General features: G+C 54.4%; 1 protein-coding gene across 2 annotated transcripts; it reads right to left on the minus strand.

Annotated features, from left to right (window-relative positions):
* Positions 1-295: 295 nt before the first annotated feature.
* Positions 296-24,860, minus strand: POLDIP3 (DNA polymerase delta interacting protein 3). 2 transcript variants are annotated; one of them, XM_036761773.1, is made up of 9 exons: positions 24,644-24,860; positions 14,434-14,824; positions 13,051-13,128; positions 11,048-11,143; positions 9,462-9,644; positions 8,670-8,747; positions 7,892-8,021; positions 3,825-3,891; positions 296-1,829 (listed from the first exon to the last, which is right to left on the minus strand). In XM_036761773.1, the coding sequence occupies exons 1-9, from the start codon at positions 24,700-24,702 to the stop codon at positions 1,655-1,657; spliced, it is 1,257 nt and encodes a 418-aa protein (XP_036617668.1). In that variant the 5' UTR covers positions 24,703-24,860; the 3' UTR covers positions 296-1,654. The 2 variants fall into 2 exon arrangements, with proteins under 2 accessions (XP_036617668.1, XP_036617669.1); XM_036761774.1 differs by having other exon boundaries at positions 13,051-13,125; positions 24,644-24,810.
* Between the last annotated feature and the right edge of the window lie 48 nt (positions 24,861-24,908).

Here is a 24,908-nt window from a genome sequence, read left to right on the forward strand (position 1 = left end):
CATTTCCAAGCGATCAGACATCTGCGGATGGAGAGTTCCAAGCACCAGGTAAGAGCCTGGGTGTCCTTGTGGTGAGACCCCAACTCAAGCTAGGTTCTCAAAGAGGAGCAGAGGAGCATTTCTGTCCAGGAACCACACCTTCCTGGTGTGCCTCCTCTGCTGGCCCGACCCCCTCATTTGAGGCCAGGGAGGGGAATCGACTGGAAGAATCTGAGGGGGCCAGGGACCTTGCCCAGGATGCAGCGAGCAGAGCCAAGCAGCAGCCGTAGGCTCTCAGACAAGCACCTAGGGCAGCTCTAGATATAACAAACGTTTATTCAGAAACAGGTGAATACATAGTCTTTTCTGACTCAATGCCCCTCCCTCTCCCTCCAAACAAAATGAGACACAGATGGTGACCAAAACGGGACAGAGATGAAGCTGAGACCGAGGCCACCAGCCTCCTCCGTCCCAGGCTTCCTGATTCAAACCAAAGCCCGGCCCCTTCCTGGGAAGCAGGTCTTTCGGTTTGGAGAGGGAGAGAGGAAGGAACGCTGCCGCTGTAACACCCAAGGGAAGACATCGGCCAGGGGTGAGGCTGACCCCTGCCATGCTGAGCCAACCCTTGAGGCCTCCCCAACACTGGGTCCCTCTCCATCTTTTCCCTGGGGAATTTGAAAGCTACAGAGAGAAAAATGAGTCTGTGGCCACCTCCTTTTGCTGGGCTGCTGTGGGGGTTCTTGCCTCAGATGCCTGGCTGGCTTTGAGGTGGCCCGGGCTCTTCTTGGAAGGCCCACTCCCCTCAACCCCATTCCTCAAGGCCAAGGAAGTGGAGCTCTCAGCACAGTTGGCTAGAGGGGGGCAGGGAGGGACGATGGCGGCCAACAGGACATCCCATCCCCTGACCTGGGGAGGGGTTGGCCATGTTCTCTGGCTTGGGTCCAGGCCACAGATGACCCAACTCTAGCCTGAAGGTCCAGCATGTGTGGCTTCTGGAGAGGTTGGGAAGCAGTGGGAAGGGAGACGGCAAGGCCACATCTGGACTACAAGATAGGACTGCGTAAGTCCCTATCCCCACCCCCAGGCCTGGGCCCTCTCAGCCTTGAGGCTGAGCTCTGGATCATCTGAGCCACAGGGATGTGGGAATGGGATGGGGCTCCTTCCAGCCCCGCTCGGTGTCCCTTGGCGCCCCACCCACCAGCCTCTTTCCCAGAGGAGCCGGAATGGGGCAAGCCTGAGGCCTGGAGTAAGAGCCTCCTGTCCTCTGCCTGGCTCATCCCTAGAGGGAGGGGGCTCTCAGACAGCCAAGAGTAAGGGTCGGCTCCCAGGGCATCCTCTGGCCTGGAGATGAGAACAGGGAAAGACTTGACAAAACAAAGCAAAAACCCCAACTAAGAGGAAGGGAAGAATAGAGGAAAAAAGGGAAAACACACCCTAAAGAAAACACTATGGTACAGGGAAGGGCGTGAGTGCAGAAAGAAAGCGCCACCCACAGCCGGCCAGTGCCAGCGCGGTCCCATGAGAAAGGCGTGGGCTCCTGTGGACTCTGCCCATGTGGCGGCCTACAGGCCACTGCCCGAGGCCGCCACAGGCCTGTGTCTGAGAGAGCGCAGGGGCTGGCGGGCGGCCGGCACATCCCTCCTCTCCGGCCTTCCGGTGGCCCAGATTTCCCTTTTCAAAGTTTAATCTTAAATTCCGTGGGCTGCACGGAGACCGAGGCCCCTGAAGACTTGAAGAGAGCCTTCAGGATGGTGTCAGGGTCCACTTCTGCAGGCGGGTGAGACGAGGCACCAGAATTCAACCTCCGCGGCTCACCCTCTTTCTTCACCGATGGGCTGTCACTGAGTCGCCTGTAGGGGAGAGAGGGAGAGGTGAGCCCTGGTCAGCTGTGTGGCTGGGCCCAGAGGGCTACCTGCCCACCATGCCCTCAGATGCTGTCCCAGAGGGATGGGAGGACTCACTCATGGCCTGAGGACCAGGACTCAAACCCCAACCTTCTAAATGGCTGGCCCTGGTTCTGCAGATCGGACTAGGTTGGGGGAGGCCTCCACAGGACATGGATGGCATCATGCTTCCATGACTAAGGGATCCTGCTTAGCGGGTGAGGCGAGGCTCCATTGGGGAGAGAGGTCAAAGGGCTCCAGGGAAAGGGCCAGGGACAAGCTCAGGGCATTTCAGGATGGCAAAGACTTAGAGCTCACAGATACCAAGCTAAAGATGTGATCCTGGAACAACAAAAGCTGCCCTTGTACTTCAGGCAGCTGGAAAAATGCGCTGAAAATGTCCACATTTCATGGTAGGGGATTCACTTATCCAATCTAAGAGCCCAAGCTGGCCCACTCTGAAGCTCTGATTCTCAGAAGGAGGAAAATGGGTGCTGACAGGGAAGGAGAAGGATCAGAGGACCTGGGCCAGGGCAGCACTCTGGGCTGGAGGGACACGCCAGACCCCTGCCTCTCTCCAGCCTGGCTTTTTTTGGTCAAAGACTCAAAGGAATTGGGAGAGACTGAAACAGAAGAACAGGCTGGGCCAGACCTAACAATTCAGGGAGAAGCAGTGGGGCGGCTGCACGTTTCTCATTAGGGCCGATGGGAAGAGTGGCAGTCAGAAGCAACGGCTCAGACTCTTTCAGGGCCCTTCCACGTCTGAGGTTTGGTGTGAAGGGGCACGAGTGACCAAAGGCTGTTCCTGGCAAGATGAGGAAGCCCAACAGGGGCCTGAGAGACCCCTGGAGCTACTTCTGGCAAGGGCAGGGGTGGCCTGGCACAGGCTGACCACCTGCAAACCTTCTCAGTGGGAACTGTGGCCAGGCCCTTCCTCGGGACAATTTCTGGACGGATTTCTCAAGTGTGGCAGAACAAAGACAGCCCTGGGCTTTAAACCTGGACCCCAGCCAGCTCTGAGCATGAATGGGCCAGTCCCTTCACTGAGTCTCAGTGAAATAAGGGTCAGAACAGCCTTTGTTTCCACCTCCCAGGGCTATTGTCAAGATCAAAGTACTTTGTAGACAGTTTTTGTTGGTCATGCAGTCATGATCCCATCTGGGGTTTTCTTGGCAAAGATACTGGACTGGATGGTTACTTCCTTCTCTAGCTCATTTTACAGATGATAAACTGAGGCAGACAGGGTGAAGTGACTGGGCCAGGGTCACACAGCCAGTCAGTGTCTGAGGCCAGATGTGAACTCAGGTCTTCCTGATTCCAGGCCTGGTGTTCAATCCACCGCACCGCTCAGCTGCTCTGGTAGAGGATCTTATCAGTATTTAAAATAAAGGCCATTAATGCAAAGCCTAATTGCCCACTCACTGCCTTTCTCATGTACCCTGACCTACCCCTCCGGCCCAGCACTCTGGAAGCCTTTGGCCCATCCCTGTCAGGTGCATCAGTGAACATCCAACAGGTCAGCCAACTGCTTACTGCCAGAAACTGCTGAGGACCCTCTTAGGAAGGCCTCTGACAAAGGGACTCACTCAAAAGCCCGAGAGAGCTCAACAATACACAAGTGACGAATAAACCAGTCTGCACCAGGAAGAGCGCCGTGAGGTCCTACAAACAGCACAAGGGTTTAGCACCTCTGCCCGAGTCTCAAAGGTGCCAAGGGGCTTGTCTTGGGTCAGCCGGGCAATGACATGGCCAAGCCAGGACTTGAATTCACTTCCACGGAGTCCTTACACCATGTCGAGTGGGATCTCCCCACCGGACCCCACCCTCTCAGATGGACTGTGGGAAGGGGCACAGCAACCAGTTCTCCATTGTGAGTGGGGTCCCTGTTGGATCGACTCCTGAGCCACGGACACAAGAGGAGGCCTAGCGCATCCTGCCTGGTGGCCCTCCCTGGATACTTACAGCAAGATGGGCTGGTCCGATGTGATGACGCTGCCGTTCACGTGAAGGTTGCATTTCATTGGTTGCCCTGAAAACCAGACAGAGGACAGTGTTGGCGGTGCTGTGGAGGCCGGGCCAATCCCGAAAGGGGTTAATGCTTCAGGTGCCCAAAGCCGAGGCTCACTGGGTCACCAGCACAACCAGAGAAGCCAGCTGCTTCAGGCCCAGAAAACAGACCAGGCTCAGTTTCAGTCATGGGTGGGGAAAAACTTGTGCCCTCAATTAAATGATTCCTCTACAGGGCAGAAAAAGGAAAGATCCAAGTCTTCCGCCAAAGAGAAGATGGCCTAAGGAACGGAGGGAGGGGATAAGAACCACATGGCTTCCCAAAGCTGCTCTCCACGTATCTGAACCCCAACACCGACATCTACAAAGCACCTTCCTCACAACCACCACTGAGGGCGTGTGTGCACTAGCTACCCGTTTCAAAGATGACAAAGGTAAGGATCAGAAAGGGGATGGGGCTGGCCCACGGGCAGAGCTGAAGAGGCAGATGGAAATCTGGAGCCTGGCACTTACGTTATGGGCTCTGCTATACTCTCGCTGTGTTGGCAAGATCTTTTTTTTTAAGTATATTTTATTTTTTTAATTAACAAAAATCTACCTTCCCTCCCCCCATTCATGAGAACAAAAGGAAAAAAAATTACAAATTTCCACACTGGCTACATCCCAAACTTCGTGTCTCCTGTACCCCGGCCCTTCACTTCTCAGGAGGGGGCCAGCAGGCGCCTTTATCAGTGTTGTTACTGGACAGACCCTTCTGGTCCTGCTCGGCTCCCTTTGTATCTGTTCATACAAATCTTCCCATGTTCCTCCCAAACCAGTCATCCCCCCACGGATGGGCAACCCCTCACTTTCCAATTCTTTGACAGCTCCAAGAGTCATAAACATTTTTGTACATCCTTAAAGTCTGTTTTACTTAGGTCTATTTCCTTAATCCACCCTCCCTCCAATTCCTCCTCCTTCTTCCCTTTCCCTGCTGAAACGTATCTCTACAGCCAGCTGTGTGTCTTCTTCCCTCCTTTGACAAATCTAGATGAGAATGACTTGCAAGTATATGCTCTTCATCCTTCCCCCACCTCCCCCTTCCTCGTCCTGGTTTGTGCCCCCCAGTTATGACAGGGTTTCCTGACCTTCCTTTCCCTCCCCCTCTCAAGATCAAGATAGAACAGAGCCAGTCTGGGCCTCCTGGCTCACTGATGAGAGGGCCTCATTTCCCATCCTTGTGGGTTCCTTCATCAGTGTTCCTTCACACTGACTTCATCAGCAATGCTTGGAGCCTGACTTTTGCTTAAAGGTCCACTTGAGCCCCTATGGAGGAACATTTCCCTAGTTCTGCTGGGAAAGTTCTTGGCTACAAGCCCATAGCCTTTGCCTTCTCAGCTCTCTGCTGCCTCCTAGTGGTGGCTGCGGAATCACCCACTGGAATTCTTTCTGGCTCTTTGCACCATTTCCCTGAGCCTGGGAGCTCGGGGTTTTGGCTGTGAAGTTCCGGGGAGTTTTCAGGAGGTGACTGGCAGATTCTTCCCGCTGCTTCTTTGGCTTCTGGTTCTAATCTAAGCAGTCTGCAGTTTTCAGGTTTCTTAAAAGAAGACATCTGGATTTTTTTTTGTCATGATGTTGAGACGATCCGATGAATCTTAATTTGTTCTCGCTACTTTCCAGGTCAGTTGTTTCTACTCTGAGATGTCTTATATTTTTTTCTCTTTTCAGTCTTCCGACTTTAATATTTCTTGTTGCCTTGTGGAGTCACTGGCTTCTGTTTAGTCCACTCTAATTTTCAGAGTTTGTTGCTTGGACAAGGTCTTATATCTTCTGTGCAACGCTGTTAATACTCTTTCCAATTCTTTCTTCCATGGCTCTCTTTTTCTATTTCTAACTCTAGCCCTCTTTCATTTCTAAGAATATTTTAAAACTTTTATTTAAAACTCTTACTTTATCTCTTCCAAGAATTCTGATTGAGTTTGTGCCCAGGATGTGTTTTTCTCCGAGGCTTTGCTTGTAGATGTTGTGAAGTCATTCCCTCCTTCTGGGTTTGTCCTGATAACTCCCCTCTGGGCTCCAAGCATCACTAGGATACCTCTGCCTGGAGGTCCTACCATTTCCTAAACCCTGCTTATTCTGCCCACAACTAAAACCCACCCCACCCCCCCACTGCTGCATCAAAGCCACGCCTGACCAAACCCACAGAGAGCCATGACTCAGTCTGGGGCCCCTCCCTCTTCCTCATAGCCACAGCCTATCAACTGGCAGGTCTATAAACGTCTCACATTTATCCCAGGATCAAAGAGCCCTTCATGGAGTCCTGCAACTTCCTCACCGTACAAATGAGGAGGCAGAGGCCTGAGGTCACAAAGCAACAGAATCCAAAACTCACTCCAGGTCCTCCCCCTCCAAAGGGAGTTCTTAGCACTAGGCCTTCGGGCATCTCCACTCTTCTCCCTTCTCCCAGTCTATCCTTCATACCATGTCCAGACCTACCTTCCTTAGGATCCTTCCAATGCCTCTGAGTATGCTGTACTCAACATTCGAAGCTCACCACTCCCCCACCCAGATCTAGCCCCACCTGATAGAGTGTCCCTGGGGGCCCAACGAGTGCCGGTCTCACTCTCTTCCACATCCTCAGCACATTCTCCCTGTAGAACCCAGCACAGGCTCTTCCCCACACCTGCACTGTCCACCTTCCTTCTACCCACTGGGCTCCTACCTGTCCTCTCCAAATTAAACTTGCCACCTGCTTCCTCCAGGCCACAATGACCTTCCCTCCTGGATGCCCTGACTTCACATTTATCTTTCTGTTAGACTCCATGAGGTAAGGGCTGTGCTTAACACACAGCAGGTGCTTCCTAAGTGCTTGCTGAACTGACCAATTTCCCTTCTTTCCTTCTGGGGCGCCCTCCTAGGCACCCTGCCCTCCTCTGAGAGGCTTTTTACCTCCTCAGTTCAGAGCCCTGTGCTGGGCTCTTCTGGGAAATGAAGACTATGAGCCAGCCTGGGGACTAGACAAAGTGTCCACCTCGGGAGAAAAGGCATTTTCCTCTTCCCCTGGATTTGAATGCCAACATGCAGGGGTGAGTAATTTCCTTCTTTTACACACTGTGATGAAAAGTGGGTCAAATGCAATGAGCCAACATTGCCTGCAGAGGACAAATGGTAAAACATGTCTCTTTCCTCCTCTCAGCAGAGATGTGGTGGCCCACCGGTGTAGAATGAGGCATACATAGTCAGACACACTTCTTAGTTAAGGATGAGGGGGAGATGGAGAGGGAAGGGGATGGTGACTTTTTTTTTTAGTGTATCAATAATTTTTTTTAAACCACCTGCAAAGCAGACATTGAGGGGATGCCCAAGGATGGGGGAATGGCTGAACAAGTTGTGGTGTGTAATTGTGACAAAATGCTGTTGTGCTGTAAGAAATGATGAGCAGGATGCTTAAAGAAGAACCTGAACTTCCACGAAGTGAGCAGAACCAGGAAAACACTGTACACAGTGAGAGCCGCACCATGAATGACTTAGATGTTCTCAGCACTACAACGAGCCCAGACATTCTGAAGGGCCCAAGATGAAAGATGCTCTCCACTTCCAGTGGAGTCTGAATGCAGACTCAAGAAGGTTAATTTTTACTTTCTGTGTTTTTCTTGGTTTTTTTGTTTTCTTTGACATGACTAATGTGGAAATGTTTTGCATGACTACATGCATATAACCTTTATCAAACTTGCTTGCTTTCTCAATGGGGGGAAGGTGGGAGAGAATTTGAAACTCAAAATTGTAAAAAAAAAAAAAAAAAAAGGTTAAAAATAATTTTTGTGTAATTTGACAAAAATGAAATACAGACCAGAAAAATAAAACCACCTGGAGAACACCCTCAGCCTCAATCTCCTTCTAGGCCAGTACTTGGGGTTCACAGAACAGGATGATCACTGAACTCCCCCCCCCCCCCCATTTCAGCAGTAACAGCCTCTGGGTTTGGAGATGAAGGGGAAGAAGAGTCAGGCTATCGGAATGGCTGCTCTCCCATTCAGGCTTACCATCCAGACACCTGTTGTTGTACTTCTTATAGGCGGTGATGGCGTCTTCTTTCTTCACAAACACAACCTCCGCCACCCCGGGATGGACCAGGCGGGCTCGCTTGAGGGCCCCACACACACAGAAAAGCTCCTAGGAAAACCAGAGAGAAGCAGAGCTGAGGATTCTCCCCCAGACCCAGCTGATGCGCACTCATGTTTGAGTCATCAGACCTCAGTGGCCTCCTTCCACACTGCCCATGGGCATCTCTACTCTGCAGACCCGGCTTTTCTAAGACTATAACGAATTCAACACATGTCTGTTTAAAGGAAACTGTTAACAGCATGATTCTTCCTAACCCAGCCCCCCACATTCATCTCTTCTCTCTTCCTGCTGTTTCAGAAGACCTGGGATCTCCAAGTACCAAGTCACCCTGAGGCCAGGCCCACTAAGGGGCAGGTGAGAGGAGAGCTGGGAAAGGAGCCCCTACCCAGAGAGAGGAAGGGGCCCTCACTTGTCACTCCATTGGCTGGTCTATTGGGGAGAACTGGCAAAATCAGGTTTTGCAGGACTAGCCTCCTTGGTGCTCTCTCTCCATTCATCCTGTTTTGGAAATGATGCTTAAAAATCCTTCCCCTCAACAGAAACAGGGGATGCCCCTGACAGAGCAGGTGAGCCTGGCGGAGGCAGAAGGACTGAGCCTAGTGGAGAGGGAGGGGGTGAGCCTGGCAGAGGCAGAGGAAGCAGCTTCTGCCCTGAGCCTGAGGCTCCTCCCTGGCTCTGGCAGACAAGGGTACTCACAACAATGTCCTCCTCGGTGACTCGAGGGTGCAGGTTGTTCACAGTCATCTTGGTACCTTCCAGCGGGCTAAAGATAGGCTGCAACACCCACGGCAGATTCATCGAAAGGCAGGGCAGGCACGTGCACACAGCAAACCCATGGGGAGAATACAAGTGATCAGAGATGGCGGGCAGTCACGACACATCCTCCAGCAGTCTCAGGGTTGGGAAACACTTCCGCCTCACAAGTCCACAGAGGAAGATGGGGCCAGAACAGCTGTCCCCATCTTACAGGGAAGCAGCCTGAGCTCATGGAGGTCTCATTTCATGGCTTGCCTCTAGGAGGTTTATCAAAGCCAGAACTTGAACCCAGGTCTTTTACCCCAAGACCAGTGCATGCACTCGATGCTCTATTTTCCTTGGTGATTTTTACCATTTGAGTGAATAGAAGGCTGGGGGCAGGCCCTGAGCCTCTTCCCAGCCAGCTCTGGGGGATGTCACAGAACTCACAAAAAGGACAGATAATATTTTCCTCCAAGAATCTCCCAGAGGTGGAGGAGCCTGTGGGCAACAGTAAAAGCTGCTTCTTCCACGAGGCGAGCACACCTACCCCAAGGCTGCCTGAGAGGGATTCTTTTTACCTTGACTTTCTGACGTCCCCTCGCACCCAGACACTCACCCACACAGCCCTTGTCCTCCATACTGGGGGCAGGAGGACCCCACCCTGGGAGGGAAGGGGGGCAAGTGTCCTGAGCCCCCTTTGACAGAGGGGAAATGACTGGCCCAGGGCCCCAGACATGATGAGGCACTCACCTCAGCAGGGGGCATCTCTTTGGGGGGTTCTTCCTTGGTCACCAGGGTCCGGGACATGTTGGTCAAGGCTTTTGTCCGTAGAGGGGAAGGCGGGGCAGGAAGGGCTGTGTACGTGTCATTCTGGACAACTTTGGTGAGAGGAAGGGTCTTGGATAAGGAGAACTTGGAGCCACTGAGCCCCGCCTAAGCAGAGAGAAGTTGGCATAGTGAACCCAGGGGGCTGCCACCACGCCAGACCCGCCTGAGCCGCAGCTCTTTGCTGGTGCCCACGGATCTTCAAGGGGCCGCCAACACAGAGGGAGAGAACACACTGCTTCTGCACGCTATTTCAGCCACAGAAAGCCAAATTCTAGCATTTTTCATCCCAGGACAAGCTGAGGCCAAGCGCCCCTGCTCTACACTGACCCCTGCTGGACAAGCAAATTGCCTCCATTCTCTCTGCTGAAGGGACCCAGTGTGCAAGCTTGAGAGGCCAGGGGGAAGGAGGCTGGGCACCTTGGGCCTTGGGAGGAGAAGGCTGACGGCTTTTGGGAAAGGTCTGCTGGGCAGGTATAGGCCAAGGGATTAGGCTTATCCTGAGGGATCACCAGAGCAGGGCCAAAGGGGGGAGCCCCAGAAGAGGCCAATCTCAGCCTGATCCTAATAATGAAGCTGGTCGCCAGAACAGGCTCTGGGAGGTGCAGGGGTCTTCAAACAAGCTGGGCGACCCCTGCAAGGAAGGTGGTAGCCATGGCCAGGGTCCCTTGCGCAGGACAAAGGAGGAAGAAAAGAAGAAGAGGCAGTTTCTAAAGTTCCTCCTTATTAAAGCCAGAGGAGGAGAGGCCAGTGCATGGCCTGGGTGGGAGAGGCCCTATCCCCAAAGGGCTCGACATGCCCGCAGCCTCCTCCCAACAGATCCTGCAAACTTCCTGCTCTAGGACAAAGGCTGCCAGCCTAGGAAACCCAGGCATGGCTCCAAGCAGATCCAGGCTTTCTCAGTCTGGGGCTGATCGGGTGACCAGGATTTACAGGCTGCCGTGTGGCAGAATGACCAGACTGGGGTTCTGTCCCAGGCCACACTCGGCACCCCAACAGGGGAGGTGAGGCAGGAACCTGCTGGTTTTCTTCCTTTACCCTCAGTGCACCGAACCCCCCAGGTCTCCTTTGGCTGACCCTGACCCCTACCCGCTAAAGGCACCTGTGAGCTAGGCTCTGGGCCTCCAGTCTAGGACTTGCCAGTAAATTGCAGGACACCTGTAGCCTCTTCCAGATCATCCGAGCTCCCCCCACCCTGTGTTTTCCAAATGTATGTCACTGTGGAGCACATACTTAGGGCCAGAGCCATAAGTCCTGGTCTGGGGGATGGGGCACCTGGAAAACCCCAGGATACGAAGTGGGTCCTGGGCTGCTCACATGAAACCAAGCAAGGCACTGAACACTGTCCTATCGCACAAGGATCTTCATGCAGATGCGCACACAATTTCTTATTCTGCTCACACAGAGCTGAACCCCCAGAATTCCAGTTCTTATCCCCTGGAAGCCCCAGGTTGGGAGATGACAAAGCAGGACAGCCTGAGCCCCCCCAGCCCCCTGCCCAGAGCTCTCACCATGTGCTGCAGGAAGCTGGGGGTGGAGGTGACCTTCATCTGTTTGTTGGCTATGGGCGGGGTAGCTTCATCGTCTTCATCTACGTCGTACGGGCTCTGAGAACAGCACAAGGGATGGCCATTGGCACTGCCCCAACACACCAGGACTCGAAGATGACGAGAGACGCTCATGGACATGGGCTCCTCAGCCGAGGCAGGAAGCTCCGTCCTGACACTGACCAAGGCCAACACAGGCTTTCCGAGCCCCAGATGACAGCCCAGCCTGTGGTGAGGCCAGGGGAGGGAGCAGACACACTCGCTCACACCCACACACGTGCACATGCACAGACGCACAAATGCACACAGATACACAAGCATATACATGCACACACACTCACATGCCTGCACAGACACATGCGCACATGCATGCACACACACGCGCGTGCACCATTGTTGTGGTCCTAACAACCACCACCACACAGAACACTGATTTCATGCTCCGGCTGAAGGCACCGAACACTTTCCTTGCCCTCAGACAAGAAGGCGTCGCCGGCTTGCCGGCCTCCCTCCAGCTCCTCTGCACTTTGCCACCCCTGGCGCAGGCTTGAGGGCAGGGACTGTGAGGTGTGTACCTCAGTTTCCCCAGCAGCCTCACGCACAGCGCTGGCATCGTGAAGCCCTAAAGAAATGCCCCAGTTGACTTAGACAGGATCTAACTCAAACCTCCTGACAGCCAGCCAAGCACTGAAGGAGCATTTATCCTTATCTGTTTTCCAGATGAGAGAAGTGAGACTCAGGGAGGCTCCGAGGCATGATTTGAACTCAGGTCTTCCTCCCAAGCCAGAGCTCTCTCCATCTCAGCAGGCCAGTGTTCCATTAGGTTGTACAAATTTTTCACCCCCATTTTAGAGGTGAGGAAGCCAAGGCTTAGGGGGCTCACCCACAGTCACACAGCAATCTCTGGGGCCCAAGCTGGTCCTGCTGCTCCTCTTTCTCTCCTGCCTGTGCCTGGCATCTGAGGCCCTACGGTCCCTCGCACTCACACCTCTACCCCACGTGCTGCCTCCCCCCAGCCTTTGCCCCTCTGCCTGCACAGGGCTCCTCAGGCCCTAGCCTTCTCTAAACTGACAGCCCAAGATGGGACCAAGGCTCGTCCTCCTCTCATGCCTGGACGATGCAGAGAGCTGCACGTGGGTCTGCCTTTTCAGGTCTCCCCACTCCAGTCCAGCCTCCACTCAGCCACTAAGGTGACTTCCACAAAGCCGAGTCAGATCACTTCAGCCCCCTCCTCAACAAACCCCAGCGGCTCCCTATGGCCTCCTAGAGCAAATACAGAACACTGTTTGGCATCCCAAGCCCTGCCGGACTCCTGCCACCTCATACCCCAATCAGTGCACTGGCCGCAGTGATAGGGTCTGGATGTTCCTCGAACCCCAGCTCCCAGATCCAGGCATTTTCCCTGGCTGGACTCTCCCTCAGCCCCTCAGTCCCTGACTTCTCTCAAGTCTCACCTTCTGGGAGAGGCCTGTCGCCATGCCCTCAACCTCAGTGCCCAGTCTGTCTTTCCTTTATAGTGTCTGTATGTAACAGTTTGTGTGCCAGACAGTGCTTCTCAAAGGGAAGAGCTTCACAAGCACCCCCTTGCTCCCCGGGGCATCCCTGGCTGAGAGCATGAGAGAGAGGGAGCAGCCGTTCCAATGGCAAAGTATCCAAAGAGGCACTCCCCGCCCCCCACCACCACTGGGGCCACCAGACAAAGCAGGCCTGCTCCTGGCCCCAGGGGCTGGCTCTATCCTTCCTTTGCACCCCCAATGCTCAGCAAAAGGCCCCCCAATGTAGGCGCTCCTAAATATGCCGGCTAATTACCCAAACTCTGTGCTGCTCCTCCCCTGAGTCTTGCCTTCAGGGAGTGCTGTGCTGGCCCCTGGGATCCCACCGCACAGCTGCACCCACTCCCCAACCTCTCAGTCATCTGACAGTGAATCCACACAGAGGCCTCAGCTAACTAACCCAGGCGTGCCCACCTGTTTATGTTGATGGTTGTTGACCACGTTGATTCTCATTCCAGCTGGGTGAGGAGGAATTGGGAGGGCGGCCTTCTGCTGTGGAACCGAAAACCACAGGGGGGTCAGTTGGTCAGTCTGTCACCTGACTCCTGGCCAGGCTACCTCCCACTGATTAGGGCTGTTACCTTCCCCAGAGACGGACTACACTAAAAAACAGGGTCCTGGCCCATGTTTGTGACCTGAGACAGAGCATCAGAATCAAGGCTTCACGTGGCTGGCGCCACCTGGTACTGTCGTCGGGTCGCTCCCACTCTCCTCCCCGCAGCAGCTTGAGGAATTTAGATCTGTTCTCAGCCCTCTGGTCAGAGCCCTCTACCTTGGGCTAAGGGCACCTGACTCTGGAGTCCTCAGAGCTGTCCTCTGGCTGTGACCCTCCCTCCTAGGAAGTGGGAATTGGCCACCGACAGGCCCCTGAGGCCAGTGCAGTGACCCTCTGCCCTCACCACTTCAGGGAAAGTGTAGGAGGCAGCAGAACCCATTCCAAGAAAAAATTAGCTTAGAACCCAAGGAGCCCCCACCATTCAGCCCATAAGGCAAAAGGGCACATTCTAAGCCAACTGGTCTTACTCAAAGGAAAAGCAAAGGCCAGCCCCATCCCTGACAGGGGAAGAGCTTGAGGGTCAGAGAAGTCGGGCACACACACCCTGTGGCACAGACAGGAGACCACAGAGCTGAGGCTGAGTCTTTCCAGTCTAAAAAGGGCTGAATCCATAATGACCTGAGCATGTCACCTGGAAGTGGTTTGGTTTTTTACCAAGGTCTGTATAATCATAATGACCACACTTGGTCACTGTTACAGGGGGAGGAGCAAGGGAGGAAAGGTTAATTGGCTCCTTTTAAAGAGAGAGCCCAGCACACAGTAACCTGCAGGACATGTTCCTGTTCTAGCAGCATCCCCCGCGCTGGGGGTACCCTGCAGCCAGCCCATCAAGATCCCCTAAGCTGGAGACTATGAAACATCACCGAGGAAAGAAAGCATCTCCCCCAGTCACGGGTCCCCATCCCATGCCTTCTTTGCAACACCACAGGCAGGTTCTGCTTGCCCTGTCCCATGATCACTGGGGACAAAGGTCTATACTGGGTCCACTTTAGAAAGCTTCAATAATTGGCTGGCTACGTCTCTGGGTGCCTCTGACTACTGAGTCAACATGACTGCGTTCTGTTCTTAAAGCCCTCATTCTGTTTCCCATGTGCCGGCTGCCAAGCACCTACTGGCCAGGAGGATGAGGGCAGTTCTCCCTTCCCTCGTCTGTCCAGACTTCCAACACCATGGCTGTAATGATCCTCACAGGGACAGCCGTGAGTGCCTGTGTCCTGACCCACCCGCTGGCCTCCCCTTACCTGGATAGTTTTGGTGATCTTCATGGTAGGAGGCAGAGTGCTGGCGGCTGGCCTCAGCAAGGATGCGGGTGAGCTCCTTTTCAAACTGATCTTCTCCCGAGCATCGGCCACTTTGGTCCCCTTCTCTGGTGCCACAATCTGATGTTTCCGGGAGTTCAGCATCTCCCGGGCATCCTGCACTTTCCCCTTGATCCGAAAACGAGCATCTTTCTGCACAAGTTTCTCCCGGGCATCTTTGACTCCCAACTTCTGCCTGGCATCCGTGAGGCCGATCTTTTGCCGAGCATCGAACGTCTGTTGGAAACCTGAAGTTGGTGCTGGCCGACTCAGGAGGGTCTGCGGGAGCCCAATGCGAGACCGAATGCCTCCAATCCCTGGCCTGGCATTCAATCTAGAAAGAGAATATCACATATCAGATACACTGGTTCTCCTGCTCTGGCTCCCTCCTTCCTGCACCAGTTCATCAAAGTCTTCCCAGGTTTCTCTGAAACCCCGCCCCGGTCATTCCTTATGGCACAGTATTGTCACAACCAAATGCCACAGCTTGGTCAGTCATTCACCAAAGGATGGGCACCCCCTCGGTCTCCAATCCTTTGCCAGCACAAAAAGAGCTCCTCCAAATGTGTGTGGACACGTGTCCTTTTCCTCCTTCTCAGACCTAGCAGCATTATGGCAGGGCAAAGGGTGTGTCTGCCCAGTTCACTTCCACACCTTGACTCTACTGGACTGTGAAAAGGCAGATGTGGCCCCCAGGGAATGACTAAGCTAAGTTTTCTGATCAAGTCATTTGGTCCAAATTTGTTGCTCAGTTGTTTCAGCTGTCTTGACTCTCTGTGACCCCATTTGGGGTTTTCTTGACAGATACTGGAGGGGTTTGCCATTTCCTTCTCCATCTCATTTTACAGATGAGGAAACTGAGGCAAACAGGGTGAAGTGACTAGCCCAGGGTCACACAGCTGGTGCATGTCTGAGACCAGATTTGAACTCACCGAGATGAGTCTTCCTGACTCCAGGAAGATTCTGTGCCCTCTGTGCACTGTGGTGCTCCCTGGCTGCCCCTTGGTACAAGTATACAAGTTCCTATGCAGAAGCACCTGTCCCTATAAGGTTCATAATGGCTACATATTCACCCTTAAGAGCTCAGCATTCCTCTGCAAGGTAACTGATAAATACTGGCCAACGAAGACTGGCTTTATTTGGGGTAAGAGGCTCTGTAAAAGCCGTGTGAAAAACTGACTGAGTGGTGGGACCCATAATGCCATAATGATGAGTCAGGACTACTTCACATCAGGGGTTCTTACCCAGGGGTTCAGGAACTTTAAAAATCATATTTTATAACCATTCCAAAATAATGGATTTCCTTTATAATCCCATGCACTGAAAAACATTCTGAGAAAAGTCCCTCATATTCCCAGACTGCCAAGGGCTCTGCTCTAGCAGTGACAGAGCTGGGCCCACTTCTCTGTGACCCCCAAATGTCTGGCTTCCTTCTCTGTATGAGGAAGGAGCTGGACCGGGTGATTAAGGTGTCTTTCAGTGCTGATGCTCTGGTGGGGCTGAAGCTGCTTTTAGAATGAACATGTCGATCTGAGAAATGGGTCAACACTGCAGCTCGGGGCTGGGGACAGTCTAAAGGCTGGAGAGATAGTTTAATAATGCAGGTTAAACTCACAGTGTGTTGTGGGTATTTTTTTTTCTTCAAAGATCCGGCCTGCAAACAGGTCCTAGCTCACGCCTGCTCCCAACTCTAGCATTCCGAGTCCCCCCCAAAGGCAACAGACTTTCCCCTCCCTCCTGCCCGGCGCCCTGATCACAAGTGTTGGGCGAAGCACAAAGTACACCCCCACACTCCAGGAGCTTGTGGTTTAATGCCCACCTGAAAACACAGAAGAGATAGCAGGAGAAGGGGTACAAGATTTGGGAAGGAGGCCCACCAGCAAAGGCTGAGCTGGAGAGGAATCCCGAAGGACAGAAGGCCCAGCATGGAAACAGGCCGTGGGGGACAGCAGCCTCCAATCCTGCCTCAGACACTTACACTGTGGCCAAGTCCCCTGACCTTACTAGGCCTCAAGCATCTCCCCTGTAGAGTGTATAAAACAGGCCAGCCTCACAGGTGGCTGTGAGCACCAAGTAAGGTAAGCCCATGCAAAGGCCCAAGCTTGGATTCCCATCACCTGAGGCCTGAGGACATTCAGGAAGCAAGCACCACCAACCCCCACAGACCAACACTTCTGGAAGAACTCACCCCTTCCCTCACAGCCTGGGGCTGCTGGCCAGCTCTCCCACCCCCACCTCCCTGGGCCTCCTCCCTGCTCCTGTGACGGGCTCTGTCCTGCCTTCCCTCTCCAGCTTCCAAGGCCCAAGGTGCCCAGGGATGATGTTGGGCACCCGCTGGCCTCTCTCCTTTCATCCCAAAGCCTCCTTGTTCCTGATGACGGTTCCTGTCTGCACGCTCCATACCAGCCTGGGTGGAGCCTCTGGGGCTCATCGGTGATCCCCATCCCCGCCCCCGCAACAGGCCCAGGGCTCAGCCCCCTGAGGCCACCTTTTCCGGGCCCTCACAGCCCTTCTCTGGAAGGCAGGAGCTCCTCTACAGAACCCACATTGCAGCCCACCCGGGGCAGTGAAAGTGGATTTCCTTTCATGAAGCTCTTTCACTGAGTGCCCCCCATCAGTGATGGAAGCCTTTGGACAGCAGGAGACGTGCCCTAACTCAGATCTGCCCTTAGCTAAATGCCAGCACACTCCAGCTCAATGCCAAGAGCTCCCGGATCCCTCTGAAGTCTTTAGGAATGCACTTCGGTGCTAATCGGGCTCATTCCACCGGGCTCTGGGCTGCCGGGGCATTGCTGCTCTTTAAAAATCCATCCACGTCACCATTATTATCAATACCAAACACAAGCTGCCCACACACACTTTCTAACGTAGCCCTGTACCGGAAAAATATGGAATCAATTCAGCAAGCACTGGACGCAATGCAATAAATACATATTAAGCACCCCCAGTGTTCGAGGCACTGCTAATCACCAAGGATAAAGCCTCTGCTCTCAAGAAGCTTATGGGGGGGGGGGGGAGATACAAAATAGACACAAATAACACAAGGTGATTCGTGGAGGAAGGGGGGAAGGAAAGGACAGGTTTGAAGGAAAAGGCAGAACCTGCCCTAATCCCAGCAAGGAGCTAAGAATCCGGAGGCAAAGCCCTGCAAACCCACAGGCCAGATGAAAGGAGCCCCCCCCCCCCCCCCCCCCCCCCCGGGGTCAGCGCCTCACTCAAGTTCAGTGTTAGGAAGGAAGATGGGTTCTCGACTTGAGCCTCCACCCAGTGCACACAAATCACCAGAAATCACAGAGCATTTCACGGAACCATACTTAAAAGACGCCTACTAAAGAAAATCATTGGCCAGTGGAAATGGCCTCTTGTCTGGCTCGCCCAGGTGCATGGATGTGGAAGATGAGACCAGGACCACAGGGAATATGCCGGAAAGGTGGTTTGGTTTTTTGGGGGAGGGACCACTTGAGGATGGATCTAAGGCTGTGAACCCGGGGAACCGGGAGAAGGGTAGTGGCCGGGAACATGGAAGGAGGCAGGGCTAGTGGGGAGAATGAGCAGTGTTGTCTGAGATGCCTATGGCACTGCAGGTGGGGCCGCCCAACAAGAAGTTGGCCAAGGGGTTCAAAAGCCATTTATGCTGGCTTTGGAGACGTGGGACTCCTCTGCCCAGAGGGATCATGGGAAAGCAGGAAAAGACAACCTGGGACCAGGCCTCAGGAATGACCACGGGGAAAGGGCAGCAGAGATGACGAGGCAGGAGAGGACACTGAAAAGGAGGTCAGATAGAGAAGAGAATTAGCAGAGAACGCATCCTGGAAACCACGGGAATCAAGGCCGGCAAGGGGTGAGGCTGGTCAGGGAGGATGAGGGCCGAGAACAGGTCACTGGGAGCCTTTGAGAGCATTTCTTAGTTAAAGGCTGGGGCTGAGAGATACTCCAAGGGAAGACAAGTCTTTCATAGAGACCTGGGGGGGATGGCGGAGTGGAGGGAAGCCATTCTAAAGATGGGGTGCTCAGCATGTCTGTAAGCCGCCTGACAGAAGCCAAGAGAGATACTGAAAATTACAGAGAAAGGTAATGAAGGAGAGACAAGTGGGCCTCCATGAGGAAGAGTCAAGAAGAGAGGGGCTCAGGAGGGATTGGCCTTTGCCACAAAAGAACTGCCCCCACATCATGGCCTAGAACAAAGGAGCAGAGAGCACCTGGAGATGACCCGCCCTGGGCACGTGACCCAAGGATGTGGAAGGGAGACCTCCAAGGAGGCCTGAGGGCGAGGAGGCTGTGGACCTGGTCTCTGGGGGCAGTGTATCAGGGATCATTAGAGATCAAATGGGAGCGTCCCCCATGATGTTGCATTTTCTGAAAGAGCCTCACTTCCATGAGCGCCAGAGGATGGAAAGAAGGGGGAAGTGAAGTTTGTCTCTAACAGACTGGGGTTCCTGGAGAGCCAGGGAAAGCTGAGGCTGAAGGAAGAGAAGGACTGGGGGACAGGGAGCAAGGGCAGCACTGGAATCCAGGCCAGGGGAGATGGGGGGATGTGCTGGCCACATAGTGAGGGGGCTCCCAGTCCTGGGACGGCCCAAGGGAAGAAGCCCACAGCCTGCACGTCTTCATTCCAGATCCCTGTTTGTTCCTTCAAGACTCCTGGGAGTCAATTCCTGGCAGGGAGAGATCTGGGCAAGGACATAAAGAGGAGAGTTCTTCCTGACTCCAGACTGATAGCTGAAACCCATCACTTCTAAAAAGCCAAAGCCACCTTTGTAACAGAGAGTACTGGGCCCCTCCCACCCACACTGAGAGCCCAGCCCTGGGCTCCCCCTCCTCTCCTAGCTACAAGTTCAATCCAATTTAACAAACCTACTAGGCAGGCACTAAAGTAGGTGGTAACCAAGATGAAAGACAACCCCAAGGGCAGGGTGGGAGGGAGATAAAAGAATTGCATGTGAACATATATTAGGTAAAAGGTGATGGAAGACAAGATCCGGATGGCCGGGCTGCCCAGGAGGCAAGGGGGACACCTGTCCAGGAAGGGCATCCGGAGGGCCTTCAGTCAGCTAGGCCTGAAGAGGCCACAGGGAGCCACAGAAGGTTTCTGGACTAGGAAGTGGCAGGTCAGGCTCCAGCCTGAGAAAAAATGGAAGTGCCAGTTTTGTGAAGGGTGGGCCAGAAAGGGAACTGGAAGCTGGGAGACCAACTGGCAGCTCACTACAACAGTCCTGGCAAGAAGTGAAGGGCAGCCCTGAGTGGTGGTGTCAAAGAGGAAGTCAGATTGGTTCAAGTTGGGGTGGGGGGCGAAGGAGAAGACTGGATGGAGGATTGGCCTGAGGTCGCCAGGCCAGCCAGTGTGGAGGAGCCAAAGCAGGAGAGATGATCCAGCTCTGCTGTGGCCTGTCCCAGGGACCCTCTTTCTCCAGCTCCCTGATCGCCCCAGCCAAACGGCTAGAAAGGTCACTCGAAGGGGACTGTAAAAAATGAGGCAGGGGGTGGTCTCAGACTTGGATGAACTGAGGTGGGGGAAGGGAAGGGAGAAGAGGAAGGACAACCACTCGAAGTAGGGCGGGGAGAAAGGCCTCTGATGGCAGGCCCAAGCCCAATTCCCCCTCTTTTCTTTTCTTCCCTTCTGGGGAACTCGGCTGGGACAGAAATGTATTTTGATGAAGCTTGTTTCTGAAAGCTCCTCAAAGGGCGGGGGAGGGGGAGAATTTGAAACTGAAAATAAAGAGTGAAAAAGTGCTAGGCACGGCAGCCAGGCCAGCCTTCCTCACCGACCACTGGCTCCAAAGGCCTCAGGGGAGGCCCCCCATCTCCCTCAGGCCCCATAGGTGGCTCTCTCTGGCAGGCCTCCCTCCCCTAGACCATTACCACACCCCCTACTTTATCACCCCTCCCCCACTCCAGGGGCTGGGGTTCCCAGGACTCCCAAATCCCTGCCTCCAGGCCCCTTCGAGCTTCTCACATCCATCCAGCCAACATGTCCCAAAACGACTTCCAACTCCCTCCTCCCTCCTGGGTTTCTGCTCCCCACCCCATTCAGTCAATTCAAACATTCAGCCTGAGCCTCAGCACTCTTGAGAAAGAGAAGAGTTAAAGGCCTCAGCCAATGCTTCCCTTGTCATACTGAAGGAGACAAATGCCCAAATACTGGACGCCATCCCACTTCCTCAACAGGGCAGCAGATTTCACAGTCCACCTGGGAAAATCTGAAGGAATAAAGCCTCTAGAGAAAGTTCTCAGGACCATCAGACCCTTCTGGTCTGCTCCTCCTGGGCCTCAGTCTTCCCAATCTGTAACGGTGGGCACTGACCCTGACCACGAGGCCCATTAGGGCCCTCCTTATCCAGCCAGGATTTCTTACAAATTTTTGCTGCCTTCTCAATTTCAGTCACCTGAGCCAGACAGTCAAAGCTCCACAGGGAAGGAGGGAATAATTCTAACTCACATCTGCAAGGCCCATTTTACAAATGACTCAAAGGACTCAGGCAGGGTGAGGACCAGGAGAAAAGGCCCCTCCACAGAGGCTCACCAGCTGGGGGAGGAAGGGGGGGGTAGAGAAGGGGAGAGGGGGGAAGGAGGGGGGAGAGAGGAGGGGAGAAGAATTGGAGGTGGAGGGGAGGAGGAAGGAGCGGGAAGACGCCTGGAGCACTGAGACTTCTAAGATTATACCAGGGGTGAGACTAGAACCCAAGTCTTCCTGTCCCTCAGGCCAGATCTTATCCAAAGTCAGGAAAATAACCCAGACACTCTTCACCACAGAAAGTGCTTTGTAAATTGTTACTCTCAGACCTCAGAGTACAGACCAGATTGACCCCAGGGGCAGGTGTGGCTCTGTGTGCCTCAGTGGGCTCCAAAGTCAGAAGAGAAATGGTGGCAGAGGGGGGCCAAGTGAAGTCAGAGCTTGAAAAATGGGAACTGCCATCGCTTTGGTGTTCAGTCCTTCCAACAACGGCCCGAGGGTGTTCTTAGGACCATAACTCACAAAGTGCCCCGGGAGTTATCACTACAGCAAACCCAAGGTGATGCCAGCCCCCGCAGAGAGCAAAGCAGCAAGGTGTCAAGACAGAAAATAAGGTAGATTGAGGTACAAAGCTCTGAGCACCACCATTTATTGTTAAGGCTAGCAATGACCAATAAACAAGGTCTCTCGGCTCCTCATCAAGCTAAAAGACCTCTTTTTATAGACAAGAGGGGCCTTCAAAATGAGAAGGCTCCATCAGAGATGAGGACACAGGCTGGCATGGGGCGGTCAGGAAAGGCCCAGTGATAAGAGTCCATCCGCTGGATAGTGGAAGAGATAACAGACTTCCTGCACATGCAGTGACTGATTCCCAGGAAAGCTAAACTGCACAAGCTAAGACACAACACCTGCCACCACCAGCCAGGACAGACAGTGGTGTACAGATAACAGGTGTCCTTCTATTAAAAGTGATTTATAGGGAAACTGACCTCTTCAGCTTAAGACAGCAGGCTTCTTTTAAAATGTTTTAGTACAAAATTTGTTGCTGTTCAGTCATGTCCGACTCTTCGCGACTCGGGGGACCCTACTGTTCATGGGGTTTCTTGGCCAAGGTACCAGAATGGTTGCCATTTCATTCTCCAGCGGATTAAGGCAAAGAGAGGTTACGTGACTTGCCCAGGGTCACACAGCTAGGAAGTGTCTGAGGTCACATCTGAACTCAGGTCTTTCTCACTCTAGGCCCAATGCACTATCCACTGAGCCACCCGGTTGCCCTTCATTTGAAAGTGAACCTTAAGACTTAATTTAGAGTGAAGACTGAACTTCTGAGCCTGTGGATTCCTGAACTCGAAGACAAGAGAAAGTGACTTCAGGCAGTTTCACAAAATGCCAGTGGTGACATAGACTTGAATCAGTCACAAAACGGAATCACAATCAGTTTGATCTTCTCAACAGAAAAGGGAGTTTTTACTAGAGCAGCCAGTGGGGAAAGTCAGTTATTCCTGTCACCCTTGAAGCTCTCCAGGAAGAGCTGGTTCAAACCCTGCCTCACAGGGAGGAGCCGCAGGACCCTGGACAGCCACCATGGCTCTGAGCCTGCCCTGTGACCTGGGGATTTCACCGACCTGGGCAACCCCTAGATAAAGATACTCCCTCTGCCAATGCAGGTAGCGGGTACAGAGAGCCAGCATCAACCACACAGGCCCACAACACTCCCTAGTGAGGCAGGAACCGGATTAAAATGGGACTGGGAAACATTTAACAAATAAAGACAACAAAACACAGAAAATATGACGTTCTGAAACTAGGTCAACGTGTCTCTCTCCCCCAGAGCACAGGGAGAGTGACTGGCCCAGGGTCACCTCACAGGTGTGCAGGGAGGGAGGAAATGTTCTTAGGGTAAACTGAGGCCCCAAGTTCTGAGCAAGATCAAGCTGTCGATAAGGCTATCAACTACCAATAAAAGAGGTGCAAGGAAAAAGCCCAAGTGAGCAGACATCCTTTTTACAGATAAAAGCTAGAAGGCAGCACTATACGTGGCTGGAAATGTGGAATTCTGGGCCAGCCACCACCCCTGGTCGTTAAGGAATGCTGACTGGTTTATGGAGCCCACCTGCTTCCTGCAGGGCTCCTTAGGAAGTTAACAAGTTTCCCTAATTGTGCGTGGGCAGTAAGAAGTGTAAGGGGCTGGGGGAGGCCACAGCCACAGGGCCTGGAGTCAGGAGGACTCATCCTCCTGAGTTCAAATCTGGCCTCGGACACTTACTGGCGTGTGACCCTGGGCAAGTCACTTCACCCTGTATGCCTCAGTTTCCTCAGCTGTAAAATGAGCTGAAGAAGGAAGTGGCAAACCGCTCTGGTATCTCTGCCAAGAAAACCCCAAAAGGGGCCAGGGAGAGAAATGACTGAACAGTAAGATGTGTGGACATAAAATATTTCACTGACAGCCTAGCTCAGAGAGAAAGGCCGAACTCTTGAAGCTAGGAACAACTTAGGTACAAAGAAAGAAAAAGTCATACAGAATATGGAACAAAATCAGGGGCAGACAATTACAAAAAGAAAATCAATCAGAAATGCAATCGTTTTGATTTTCTCGTTTTTAGCCTTACTGAGATCCCCAAGTGCCCTAGAAATGTGATCACTAGCGCACCCCTCCGAGCTCTCCAGAAAGGGGGGCCGGGATCACTAGTGCGCCCCTCCGAGCTCTCCAGGAAGGGGGGCCGGGATCACTAGCGCGCCCCTCCGAGCTCTCCAGGAAGGGGGGCCGGGATCACTAGCGCGCCCCTCCGAGCTCTCCAGGAAGGGGGGCCGGGATCACTAGCGCGCCCCTCCGAGCTCTCCAGAAAGGGGGGCCGGGATCACTAGCGCGCCCCTCCGAGCTCTCCAGAAAGGGGGGGCCGGGATCACTAGCGCACCCCTCCGAGCTCTCCAGGAAGGGGGGCCGGGATCACTAGTGCGCCCCTCCGAGCTCTCCAGGAAGGGGGGCCGGGATCACTAGTGCGCCCCTCCGAGCTCTCCAGGAAGGGGGGCCGGGATCACTAGTGCGCCCCTCCGAGCTCTCCAGGAAGGGGGGCCGGGATCACTAGTGCGCCCCTCCGAGCTCTCCAGGAAGGGGGGCCGGGATCACTAGTGCGCCCCTCCGAGCTCTCCAGGAAGGGGGGCCGGGATCACTAGTGCACCCCTTCGAGCTCTCCAGAAAGGGGGGCTGAGATCCCCGTGGCACCCCTCTAAGCCCTTGGCTCTTGACACTGCGGAGACCCTCCCCCCGCTCCAGAATTGGGGAGGGTACAGCGCTCACTGTGATCACCCTCCCGGCGCTGCAGACACGGGAGCTGCCCGGGCTGTTGCCCCCTCCCCCTCCCCGCACACCCGCCTCCCTCCCGGGCTCGGCAGCCTTTCCCCCAGGACGCTCGCGCCCCGCCGCCCCGCCGCCCCGCCCTCCCCGGAGCCCAAGAATGAGCTGCGGCGCCGGCGGCCAATGGGCAGGTGGAAATGGCGCGCGGCCGCGGCGGCCCGACCAATGAGCAGCGCCGCTGACGGGAGAGGGTGGGCCCTGGAGGGAGGGAGGGCCTGGCCCTGACGGACCTGAGGGCCCGGAACCCGGGGGATGCCCCGGCCGCCCGACCCCCCGCCAGTGCGTCGATGGGCTCCTGGCCCCGGGCCCCGGCGCCGAGGTGGCCCCGAGGAAGCAGGCCCACTCACCGGCCCTTCACCGTCACGCCGCGCTTCCGGATGAGCTCGTCCAGGGACAGGTCCGCCATCTTGCGCCGCGGAAAACGAGCACAGGCGCCGCTCACGCACTCGGCGCTCCCCCGCCCATCGGTGCCGGAGAAGGGACGCAACTGCTTCCGGTGCCCCGCTCCCGGTCCTTCCGCCAACGCAGCAGCTCTCGCGACACCCGGCTCCTTCCGATCCGGCCAATGCCGGGGCGGGGAGGGGGCGGAGCTTACAAGGCTCAGGGCTACGT

This window comes from Trichosurus vulpecula, chromosome 5, assembly GCF_011100635.1.
Source record: "Trichosurus vulpecula isolate mTriVul1 chromosome 5, mTriVul1.pri, whole genome shotgun sequence".
Lineage (NCBI taxonomy): Eukaryota > Metazoa > Chordata > Mammalia > Diprotodontia > Phalangeridae > Trichosurus > Trichosurus vulpecula.

Coding starts and splice junctions, on each gene's coding strand:
- POLDIP3 (XM_036761773.1), bottom strand. CDS start 24,702: ATGGCGGACCTGTCCCTGGACGAGCTCATCCGGAAGCGCGGCGTGACG. Junction 11,144..13,050: donor ACAACCATCAACATAAACAG/GTGGGCACGCCT, acceptor TGCTGTTCTCAG/AGCCCGTACGACGTAGATGA. Junction 1,830..3,824: donor TCGGACCAGCCCATCTTGCT/GTAAGTATCCAG, acceptor TCTCCCCTACAG/GCGACTCAGTGACAGCCCAT.